This window comes from Nothoprocta perdicaria, unplaced genomic scaffold (assembly GCF_003342845.1).
Source record: "Nothoprocta perdicaria isolate Ctin4 unplaced genomic scaffold, notPer1 scaffold_225, whole genome shotgun sequence".
Taxonomy (NCBI): domain Eukaryota; kingdom Metazoa; phylum Chordata; class Aves; order Tinamiformes; family Tinamidae; genus Nothoprocta; species Nothoprocta perdicaria.
In genome coordinates, this window is record NW_020455442.1 from 72,695 (window position 1) to 85,175 (window position 12,481).

Here is a 12,481-nt window from a genome sequence, read left to right on the forward strand (position 1 = left end):
AATTGAAGTATTAGTACCTCACAGGTTTAGATTATTTTTATTTTTCATCTTTTTTTTTTTTTTTTTCTCGGGGATAACGTGAGAGTAGTAAATCCCCGGTTAAAGCCGGTGAGTCTCGGCTACCCGGCGCCCTGCCTGGGGGCAGGTCTGACAGCCCCGGCGGAGGGGCAGCGCCGGCCGTTGGGCGGCCCCATCCCGGTCCGGTCCGGGAGCTGCCTTTGGACGGTACCTCCCCGCCTCCGGGCCCCGCTGCGAGACCCTCCATGGCCACAACCCAACACAGTGCTCAGCGCTCAGCCGCCACCGACGCCCTCGAGGCGCTTCTGCCTCGCGCTTCCCCGCGTGCCGTTACATGCACCGCCCTCCCGCCCCGCGCATGCGCGCTGCGGCGCTGTCAGGCGCCTGAGCATGCGCAGAGGCGCCTGGGCCGGCGGAGGCTCCGCGCTGCCGCCGCCGCTGCGATGGGCTGAGGGGAGAGGCGGCCGCGGCGGGAGCGCGCGCGCGGCTCCGAGCGCGGCGGCCCGAGGATGGAGAGGGCCATGGAGCAGCTCAACCGGCTCACGCGGTCCCTGCGCCGCGCCCGCACCGTGGAGCTGCCCGACGGTAGGAGGAGGGCGGCCGGGCCTCGCAGCGGGGCGGCGCGGCCTGCCCGGGCCCGGGGCCGGGGCCTGCGCGGGGGCTGCTCCCGGCGGCGCCGCCGCAGCCTCTGCCCCCAGGAGCGGCCCGGGGGGGGGATGACGGGGGCTGGAAACCGGCTCCCCCCTCCGCGGGGCCTTTAATCTATTTATTTAAGCCAAAAGCAGCAGCAGAGGTTTCTCCTTCTTCCTTCTCCTTTGCCCGGTGTCTCGCTGCAGAAGGGCACCCCGGTGCAGAGTTTTGCGCCCCGTTTCCGTGTCTAAAGCGATCCTGTCTTGCATCTGCCCCTGGCAGGGGTATTAGTGATCTGTGGTGTTGGCCCACTGTTTTCTTAGCTAGCTTTAAAACCTCACTTTAGTGCTTTGAGAGGCCACATGCCACCACTGACAAGCTTGTTTTTCTTCATCTAACGCTGCATTTTGTTTTGGCAAAAATATTTTGAGTCACTGTTGCCAGTAAGGGCCAAAATCTTTTGGCTCCAAACTTGTGATGGGTGCTAGCATCAATAGCAGGGTCATGGTGAACTTAAAAATACAGCATCAGGCCTTTATGGAAAACAGTGCAGTTATTTATCTGGAAAGGCTGCACCCGGAAAAGTTTTTTGGAAACGTGGAAGTTTCTGTTTTACGTCTGGAAATGGAGAAGTTTCTGCTCTCCAAGTGCCGTGCTGTCCGTGTATTTTCATCGGGAATTTATTGTTACGGACAAGTCTTTGGCTGCACATCTCCCAACTTCTCTTTCCAGTGTTGTAGGGAAAAGGAGAATATTGAATATTGTGTTTTCTTTGAACTTTCTCTGTTTTGGACCTTTCCCCTACTGTTAGCTGTTGCTGAGGAAGTGCCAGCCTTCACCACCCTTTTCTTGTTGTCTGTCTCTAGTGAATAGTTTCAGTGCCTGCCAGTGCAGTTGCTCTTAAATTCCACAAAATTATAGAAAAGATTCATATGGATTTTGCTGTTTGTAACCTCATGAATTATGTTTTTTTTTTTTTTTTTTCCCCTGTATGTTTGAATAGTTTTAACTGGAAAGATGGAGTATTTATTTATACTCTTTGCACTTAGTCTGTGAGCTATAGTGCTCTTAGTTAATGGAGATGTGTGTTGGCAGTTCCACACATTGAAGAAGGGACTAAATCCAGACACTTAACAACTTGTGCCTGTTTCAGGTACCATTAGGATATTCTGTGTACCAGCAGGGTATTCCGTGGGTACTTTTGGCACACCTTCCTTAATGTTGTGATCCCTGCCAAAATTGAGACACTTTATGCTATAAAACAAAATATTATGTGCATTTTGTCAGGGGAGGATTCGAGATGATTGAGTTTAGGCAATTTTTAAGTGCATGTGAACTCTTGACTCCCAGCCAGTGAATACGTAGAGCTGATCTTACCAACAGGAAATAGTATTTATTTTCTCATCACTCTTCTGAAGAAACCTCCAGCAGGCATTTTTGGATGATTAAGAACTTGGCACAAGTTCCTGGATTCTATTTTTAGGGCCCAGTGCTAGGAAAGTCAAGCTTTGCATTTGCATTTTTTTTTTCTTGCTTGTTTTGTTTGGGTATTCATGACTTGAAATGCAAACAAGTTAGGTTAGACGTAAGTTCTGAGAGACCATTACGTGTGTAATGTTTCTTATTTCCCTTGTGTCATGTAGCTTTACTTTGAGTCAGTAGGAGTTTGTTTTTGAAGGAAAATAGTATTTACCAAAAACAGTCGAGGAGGCTTCTTAGTTCTTTAATTCTTTACAGACAAAAACTGAAAACCTCTGCGTATGCCCTGCAGTGTAGCCTCCTTTAAAAAAATAGTGAAGAGCTTAGTGTTGTAACTATCCCATAAGCACCTTTTATGTTCTGGCTATATTCAAATTTATTATCTCTTTTTAAATCGCTATGCTTGCACAATAGTTAAGTTTAATTAAGATCATCTTAAGCATTTGTGTTAAATGCATTCTTTTTCCTTGTCTCTATTGTTTAGTAGGACATGGTTGTGAGGATACACAAGAATATCATGCTTATATTTAATTGATGCTCTCAGGTTCAGTGTTTTAATTAGGGACCTTTCTCTTCCTGCCAACAAATCTGTGAAACACAGCCCAAGCAATATTTAATTGTTATTATTTTCTTTGGATATATTATGAGCCAATCCTGCATGCAGTAAAAATAATGATGGAGTGTTTTCTACAAGTGAAAGAGTCATTGCTCCCAACAGTGTACTTTGCTTTTTGCTGCCAAGCACTGCCTACCAATTCCTGTAGGAACAAGTGTATCTGCTTTGGAAGTACTGACAGAAAGTGTGTATTAATTGAATGCCAGTTTGTTTCCACCACTGATATGTATCTTGATCCGTTCTGGCCTTTCTCCTTGCCTTTGGACTAGGGATGTGAAAAGAGGTGGCTTTTTCTTTATAATGTAGTTGTAGGTACCTAAAAATAACAACAACAACAGCAGCAATAATAATAATAATATGGTGAACCATAGGCACTTTAAAAGGTGAATAAGTATTGCTGAACAAACTTATTATACATAAGATACTGCTTTAGAATAATGCAGTAATTTCCTTTTACACAGATAATGAAACTGCTGTCTATACGTTGATGCCAATGGTTATGGCTGACCAGCACAGGTGAGAGCTGTTTTTTTTAAAATTAGTTTTAAATTAATTAATTTTTATTTTTCTTAAGGCCCTAAGAAAGAGCATGTTTGTTGTAGCTGCAGCTGCTAGAGCTCTTTCAGGAGTTCTGTGTCGGAATTGTGCAGGGTCACAGAGATATCTTCTACCTGAAGCTGGTCTGTTTGTGCATTCCTGTTTACTGCTAACTGAGTGGCCTTTTGGAGTTCAGAATTAGAAATGTATTGTGCTTTAGACAGGTGATAAATGTGGAAAAATTTGGTTGAGGATGAGATGAAGTTACAACTTTGTAACGAAGCAATGCTTCAAGTATGTGTTTACTGATGATATAAAAGCTCTTAGTTGCTGGCTAAGAAAAATGTGGGTAACAATTAGATAATAAGATTGGTGCTTCTAGAACTCCCTGGAAGTTTCTGTTCCCCGAGTATTGATTGCTTGGGGCCTGGGGGCTGTTGTGCCAGTTAAGCAGTGCTGCCTTCTACTGCACTCTGGAAGCAAGCAGGTAGCACCTACTAATGAGTTTGTAAATCACATATATGATTGGGGTAAAATATTTGTTCTGCTACATAATATCCTGCTGATGTTGTATACAAAGTTTTTAAATTGTGTGATTAGCTCATTGCTGCAGGCTAAAGCATCACTTCACCTCTAGTCTGGTCTATTTATAGAGATGTTTAAACTTATGCCATGGTCCGTTAAAGCTTGAAAGATTCTATTAAAATTTCATACCCTGTTACCATATCATGTGTTTCCCTTTATTATCATGATCTCATGTATCGGTCTTCCCTCTAAACTTTGCCTATGACTTATGAAAGCTTGTGGATATCTGGATAGGATGCCTTTGTGAGATAAGAAAACAGGAATTTACAGTTTTTCAGATCCAAGTTAATGATGTGCTTTTCTGTATCTGAAAAGAAATGTCTTGATCACCTGGTCCAACTCTAGCTAGCTTACAATTGAAACACCTTCCCAGTGTTTCAAAGCTTGTCTTTATGAAAACAGGGAAGTAGTGAAGCGTAAAAGTATTGTTAATATGCAGATGCTCAAAAGCTTTTGTATCTCTTGTTCAGAAGTTAGCTGGAGGAAAAATAAGTTGAAAGAAAATAAGTAATATTATGAACTGCTTTTTTTTTAATTAAAATTATTTCTGTTTTAAGGTCTGTCTCAGAGCTTCTATCAAATTCAAAATTTGATGTGAATTACGCATTTGGACGAGTGAAGAGAAGTTTGCTTCATATTGCAGCAAAGTAAGACTTGTTTGAGTCCAATCCAGAAGTTAACAGTGAAAGTATTACCACAAATCTCGGGCACTAATGTAAGCTGGAAAACTCTGTAGTATCAGTTAACTGTGTTTTTTTTTTTCTTTTTTCTTTACATTCCTTTTTGTATTTTTTATTTTTTTAGTTCCTTTCTATTGAAAGGACAGTTTGTATATATGGTATGAAATGACTTATGGGAAGTCTTTTTTTTTTTTTTTTTTTTTTGATTAAACTTTCAGAGAAAGTAAAAAAGTAAATTAAGAAGTGTAGCCACTGCACTTGATAGCAAACTTGCCCATGCTTTTCTAGATTTAGGAAAGTCTTGTCTGCCCAACCAGGAGCTGCATGCTTTTTTGTAGTATTTTGACATGAGTGGGGGAGCATGAGGATACTCATTGGAAGCAGCTGTCCCAGATCACTTTGTGTCCTGAATTGAAGGAAACTTGATTGTTCCGTAACTTTCTGTACCCTGGATAAAGTATTTGGCTGGAAATTTCAAAGTGGTCACCTAGATTGACTTATTCATCTGACTTTAGTTATGAAATATGCATATTTACAGCTCTTCCCTGGGATAAATCCATATTTCCTAGAAATACCGTGATTAACGTCTGAGTAACGAAATAGTTTTTGAAAGCACTTTGCTGAATACTGACTTAAAACTGATAAATAAATGCTTTATATTTGAGTTCTATTCTAAATGTCATGATATTCTTGTATTTAAACTCCTGCAAAAGAAAACTGAAGAAATGTTTTAAATGTGTATATGCTTTCTGCAGTAGCAAGGTTTGGGGCACACTAAAGACAGAGCTTTTTTAAACAGGCCCTTTCAGAAATTTCTTTTTTTCTGAACATTATATCTCAGAGTTATAATCCTTATATAAAATTTACTTAGCAGAAGAAATAAAAGCTGATTTTAACTTATATCTGGAAAACTTCCTTGAAATGTTGCCGTCTGGTTGATTGTGGGAGACTTTGCAAATGTCTTCTGTTTCTTTAGTAAATGGAACTGTATTTTATTATTTCTAACTTGTGGATTCTCTCATATCTTGACTGTCTGTTAGGTATCTCATTAAGATGTTGTTTTTGCAAGTTATTTATTTTACAACTAGACTCTATTTTTTCTGTCTGCTATGGAATTAGTTGTGGAACTGATGAGACTGGTAATAGTGGCTAAGCCAGTCAGGAGGAATACCAGAGAAGCCATAATGTTTATAGTAATCGGCTCCTTCTCCTGGGGAGTTCAGGAGCAAGATTAACATCTAATGCAAAGTTTCTGCATCATAGCTGACAGTGGTTACTTGGAAGAAGATAGATAGGGATTCAAAGCAAACAGAAATCATTTTATGAGCTTTAGATCTTTTTTCTGTTATTTAATCTTTTAAATGCAGTTTCTAAAAACTGAAATGTAACAAAAAATCATGCTGGAATTGTTGTTTAGTGAACATTTCAGTCCTGTGAATAGAATAAGAATGAAGGAGATGAGAGACTGTAAACAAAATGTTCAGAAAAAAACACATTTTAAGCAGTTTTCAGTTTAAACGTTTAACAGTTTTGAAGATTCCTTGTTGGGTTTTGAGGTCACTCAAAACCAGGTTAGGTTAACATCCTTTTGTGCTGGATGTAATCTGTACTTGATATTGTTATATGCATGTCAATAATAGACTTGGTTTTAAAATATCTTTGTTACAATTTTTCCCTTCTTTATCCATTCTCAGTTGTGGATCAGTTGAATGCCTTGTCCTATTGCTAAAAAAAGGAGCAAATCCAAATTATCAGGACATTTCAGGATGCACACCTCTTCATTTAGCAGCAAGAAATGGGTAAGAAAAATATTTTTGTTCTTTCCTAAAATGTACAGCATGCACTTCAATTAATATGTTCTGTAGTATTTTTGCATAGATTAAACACTTTTTTTTTCTCGTTCAAGAAATGACACATTTACAATGAACTGGAATTTGAAATTCCTTTAAATAATCAAAACATAATTTTATATGTAAGCAAATTTATCTGAAGTGCCAATAATTCTAGAATTATTTCAATGTTTTCTGTTAGTCAGCAGCTGCATGTTGAGGTTATTTGACTTTGACTAACATGATGATTCTATTTCAATCAAAGTATGAATTTACCTTCCAGTTAATTAAGTAAGAAAATACTTAGAAGAGAAAACTGGAAGGATTTTTGCTGATCATATTATTACCAAGTAAATGTTTCCAAGAGAACTTTTTCTGCAGGGAGAGGAATACAAAACTTGCATGTGCAGTATTAAGGTGAGGGGGGCAGCAAAGATGGTGAGGTAACTCCTTATACTTAGTAATGAACTTCAGTTACATTACTGATTGTCTAAAAATGCATGTTTAAATGAAGAATTTTACAGTAAAAAACGCTTAAGTTTCTCTTTTGTGCTTGTCTCTCTGTTCCAAGTTTTAAAGGCTCCTGGGAGATACCAAGTTTATAGGAGAGCATACTATACAATTCAGGGCAATGTGTGAGACATGTTAATGTGTATGACAATGAATAAAAGTGGTCATCTGCAAAGGAATGGAATTATACAACATAAGTCACATACAAAAGAACTGGACAGGAAAATGCAGAAAAACCATCAATGTATGCCCTATATAGATACATATATATATGCAGAGAGAGAGAAATATATAATACACACAGATGTCTGTCTTGAAGTATATAGTTGTAATATTTTTCAGTAGAAAGGTGGTCTTCAAGATTATCTGCAATACAGGGGCTGATTCTGGGAGTAGATTTTTTAAAAAATATTTTAATATTAATAAATGACTAAAATGCGCATGAAGCTAGTTTGTACTGCTGAACTCCATTTGTACCATCCGCTATCTCTTTTCTACCACCATCTATTTTGTCATGATTTCGACTGTTATGTCTACAGATTTCTCACATTTAGATTGCTGCTGCTCACTTGCTATAATGCTACTTCTGGGAAGCCTTTGCGTCGCTATTTCTGAGGTGACTGTGAATTGAATAAAAAAGGAGAGAGGTGGAAGAATTCATTAAGCATAATGCATTCATAATGCTTGCTAGATGCTCTCTGAGACAAATACCAGGTTCTTATTTTGATTTGCAAGAGATTTTTTTTTTCCTTTTTTCCTGTTAAAGAAGCTCTAGCTTCTTTAAATTGACGCTTTAGCTTGAATTAACTTTGTATTTTCAACTGCATAAAATATTTATTTTGAAAGCAAAGTTTCACAGTGTTAAAAATAAACCAGGTTCAAACTCTGAAGCTAGTGATGGCTTTTTTGAAAACCTGCTTAAGTGACACGTGAAATTTGTTTTCAGTAAAAGTTGGCCAAACTACCATGTCTTTATAAAGAAAGGTTCTTAAGATATTGTTTCTCGAACTACAGTACATGGAGACAGAGATGTTGTTTTTTCATTTTGGAGCATGTGTACAGTAACACCGAATTATAGTAGGGTAAATACTTCAAGTATTTGAAGAGTGGGAGCTATTGAGTGGCTGTTAGGTCCTATGTGGAAAGGGAGAAGGAGCCAGTGGTACATGATCAAATGTAGAAATTTACAGGGGATACTTGTGTGGAAGGGAAATAAGAGAAAGGTCTGAGAGATAAAAGATAAAAGAAAGATTTTTTTAAAAAGGAAGAATTTTTTTTTTTAAAAAAGGAAAAAGTAAGAATCAAACTCTTTAATAGTAAAGTGTTTACAGAACTAGAGAACATTAACTGACCAACAATATATGAAATAGGAAGAACACCTCCACTGCTGTGAAGGCAGTTATAGTTGTTGAGAATCTATTAAGTGTTAATTGTGAGTCTCTAAATAATGATGTGGTGGTGTCCTAAAGATGTATGTTCACTGAAGTGTGCTAGTGGTGGTCATGAACTTCATGGATTTCCATTGCTTGAACTCCAGCTTCTTGTCTTCAGGGTGTAGTTCATGCTCAGCTGAAGCTGTTTAAATAGTTAAGTACTTCTGTGCTCTACCCAAAACCATTCAGCTGCATGATTATCATCCCCCCACACACACTTGATGTCATGTACCACACTTGCATTGTATGAATCTTCTCTGTTATTAATGATTATTGCTTTTTTTAAAATGCTCAGTATTGTACTCCTTAAAAAAAACCTTCCAGCTGTGGTTTATACATGGGATGGGTTAGGGGAAGGAAGACTGAGAAGATACTTGCTCCCTGTAAATCCTTTTGCATGACTGGGATTTTTTTTTTTTTTTTAATTTATTGTTTGTTTTATTTGATTTTTGTTTTTTTCAGCCAGAAGAAATGTATGAGCAAGCTGTTGGAATATAGTGCAGATGTCAACATTTGTAATAATGAAGGCTTGACTGCAGTAAGTACTTCTAATTTTAGTGGGGCGCTTGAAATAAATACAAAGTGTGAGGACTGATTTCTTTAGCCTCCCCTTAAGCCTCTTCTATCGTGCATGTAAGTGTGCCTAGTACCTTTTAGAATCGAAACATGTTCCAAATATCTAGCCATGATATGATGATCTTAGTCAAGGCTTGTCTTTGTGAAAAAGTTGTGACAATAGCATAGTCAGTTTTAAGGTCATATTTATGAAGTACTGATATCAGTAGTAAAGGAAACACGTATATATATTTGTATTTAGATTCATTGGTTGGCTGTGAATGGCCGCACAGAATTGCTTCACGATCTTGTGCAACATGTCAGCAATGTAGATGTGGAAGATGCAATGGGACAGACGGCGCTCCACGTAGCTTGTCAAAATGGCCACAAGACAGTAAGTTTCTAAACATTATAAACACATGTTAAAGTTGCTAGAATTTGGATATTGCTTTAGTTTTTGTTCTTCCTTTGTTTTATTTCTACTATGATCTTTGGAAATGTGAAGAATTCTATTTTTGATAGTAATTGGTATGGACTGCATACAGTTCTATGAGAACAACTAGTTCCAGCATTTTTGATATTAGCTGAATTCTATTAAAGGCATTGTTATTAAAATGGGAAATTATGAGAAGGCTTTGAGCAGTAACAGCCATGATCCTCCATCTAATGCTTAGGAATTTTGATTTTGTGATTCATTACTGGAAATTAAATCCTTGAGTACAGTTAGAGGTGAATGACACTAAATAATTGCAAGCTAAGAGGTGTTTCTGTTGATATCTTTCTAATGCTGGTGTCTTCTTCTATCCCAAATAGACAGTGCAGTGTTTGCTAGACAGCGGTGCAGATATTAACAGGCCCAATGTGTCAGGAGCAACTCCGCTGTATTTCGCTTGCAGGTATCGTATTCCTGACTTCTCAGTGCTGACTAGAAAAATACAGAGTATTTGGGGAATGCACAAGTGCAATAACAGAATTATTAGAAAGGACTAAAATGAGGAAACGTAAAAGCTGACTTGTATTTAATTGTGCCTCGTGTTTGGATGCAGTTTGATGCTTTATCTAAGTGCTTATCTTTGCACTGCGGCCTGATGTACCTAACAGACATGTTGAGTACATAGCTGTGTGTGCTCTAGCATGAGACATAAATCAGACGACTGGACTTTTCTCTATAAAAAATGAGATCTACCAACCCAGGCTATTTAGCATTTTTCTCTTTTTCTATGGCTATTTAAAATCGGGGAATTCTTAAGATAAGGATTTGACAAGCTTTTCGTCTTGGGTCAATATTCTTTGCAAACACTGCTCAGATTGTTAAGCAGTGATAATCTTCCTGGCTCTTCCTTCCCCTACCATTCAAAAATGTCAGTCCACCAGGCATTTTTAAAATACCTTCTAAATCAGTGATCAATGTGTTTATGGGAAGACTATGTATGTATGTATGTATGTTGAAAAATAGGAGTAGTTAGGTTAATGATTACTACATCAATTTATTAAAAAAAGACAGAATGTGACTAATCTTTAATGTATGCTATGTCATTATATATATGACATTATATATGTCATAAAATGTATATGTGTGCCTTGAAGATGTAACATTGGCCTGAAATCATTTTGTCACAAGTCAGTTCTGTTTTCTTCATTGTTTAGTTTTATTTCAAAACTAATCGCGTATGATTAATGATGCATTGTTTTAATTGGAGCCTTACAGCTATTTGTTAGACATTTACAATTCTGTAATCCCTATGCTTTGGTTGCAGGTTAAATAGTTCACCTGTGATTAAACACAGGTGTAAATAAAGGAAGAAATGGGCTGCCCTGGTGGGCTGCTAGGGGTGAGGTTGTGGGAGCCCTGGTCTCCGGAGCTCGTGTGCTGCTGCTTGGCAGCTGAAGGGAGGCCCTTTAACGAGTGTTTAATGTGGGGACTGCTGTGGGCACCTGCTCTAGAAGAAGGTGGGAACTTGCTTCAGCCCCAGGCTTTTCGTGAGAAAGGAACGTGTTGCAGAAAAGAACACGCTGGTGGTTCTTTTAGAAATGAAAAACTGGAGGAATTGGAAAGGTGGGATGAACAGCGTGTGTAGTGGAAGCCAACGCCTGCTGCTATCACAAGTACCGGTTGATGCTGCCCGGGAAGAAAGGCTGACGCTTCTGCTGTCTGAGCCTGAGTGTTTCTTGAGGCCAAGTCTAGTATGTTAGGTTAATCTGTTGGCTTCCTGAGCTGGAAGGACATGGCAGAGGAGGACACAGTCGGGAACTGCTTAGAGCCCAATGAAGGCACCTCTTGCCCTATAGCTGTTAATTGTCACTTGTGCTCTGATCTCCTGGAGCTGTTAGCATTAGAGGCCCAGGCATTCCGGTATGGCAAATACAAGATTGTGTAAGAAGCAACCACAAACTAGTTTATGACCTCGCACACAGTTGGAAAGCTTGTAGCTGTTGCATTAATATGTCTTTGGTATCCTTATTTTGTTTTTATTAGTTGGATAATGTAGAAGCAGAATTACCACTCTTGGATGAAGTGCTTCATTAACTTTTTTTTTTTTTTCTATTTATTTATTTCTTTTTAAATAGTCATGGTCAGAGAGACACTGCACAAATCCTTTTGATGAGAGGAGCCAAGTATTTACCAGACAAAAATGGTGTTACTCCATTGGATCTCTGTGTTCAGGTATTGAGAAATTTTTTTTTTAACTTCTATTGTTTTATCCAATTGTAGCTGATTAATGTTGTCTATGTTGTCTAGGCTTGTGAAAGATTATAGTTCTTTTGCAAAACAGAATTGCAAAAATAATTTTCAGTTGTTAGGTCAGTGATTCCCAGTTTGTTTGCGAAAATCTTTAATGATATCCATTAAAGTCTTTAAAGGCTTCATGAAATTGAAGAAATAGAGTTTGCAGAACTGTTAGATTGGGAAGTTAGGAATTCTTTGTCGGATGGTGAAAAGCTCTGTGTGTGTGTGTGTGTGTGTACGCTTAACGGTTAAAGCAAGAGATGAAGATACTCAGAAAGGAGTCGTTTTTATTACCTTAACAAATGTTTTAATTTTCTCTTGAAGCAATGCTACTATAAACAAATAAAATCATGCTGCTGATTTTTCCAAGGTATTCTAAGTGCTATACCTGCGTGATTCCTTAAAATTCCTTATTTTCTTTTAGCATCTGTAGTTGAAGTAGCTATATTTATCTGATGGTGACTGCTGTAGAGAATAATTAATCAAGACCTTCAACAGCTAGGTTTTCAGAATTAATTTAGATTATGAACAGCATTTCTTTTTATTGACAGCGTTCCTTTTTATATCTATGAGAAATCTTAAATCCTCAGCTTCAGTCTTCAGTCTGTTTTTTTTCCTTTGCTTTTGATCTGTCCCTAGAATATTAAGGATAATGCTCCTTAGTAGGAATAACAATTTCGAATTTCAAGCCTTGCAAAGGTGTCAGGTTCCAGAATTCACACTGGCATTAGTTAGTGTGGATCTGCTTGTCTGTGAATGCAGTAAGCTTGGTGCCAGCAGCAAAGAAACCAGCTCTTTTCATTTCCAGAATAGCAGGTGGGAGAGAGAGAGAGAGAGAGACTAAAAATATATAATCAGATGATTTAAGAGTATAATTTCTT

General features: G+C 38.4%; 1 protein-coding gene across 3 annotated transcripts in view; it reads left to right on the forward strand.

The window, feature by feature from the left end:
* The first annotated feature begins 422 nt into the window (after positions 1-422).
* The window catches only part of HACE1 (HECT domain and ankyrin repeat containing E3 ubiquitin protein ligase 1), a 45,067-nt gene continuing 33,008 nt past the window's right edge, over positions 423-12,481 (forward strand). For 2 of the 3 annotated variants that reach the window (XM_026039251.1, XM_026039252.1), the window contains exons 1-8: positions 423-603; positions 3,205-3,259; positions 4,423-4,512; positions 6,240-6,344; positions 8,780-8,855; positions 9,135-9,266; positions 9,686-9,768; positions 11,441-11,537. In XM_026039251.1, coding sequence (XP_025895036.1) covers positions 528-603; positions 3,205-3,259; positions 4,423-4,512; positions 6,240-6,344; positions 8,780-8,855; positions 9,135-9,266; positions 9,686-9,768; positions 11,441-11,537 — 714 coding nt within the window. In that variant the 5' untranslated portion in view covers positions 423-527. The remainder of the gene's footprint in view (positions 604-3,204; positions 3,260-4,422; positions 4,513-6,239; positions 6,345-8,779; positions 8,856-9,134; positions 9,267-9,685; positions 9,769-11,440; positions 11,538-12,481) is intronic. The other variant, XM_026039253.1, reaches the window with a different exon arrangement.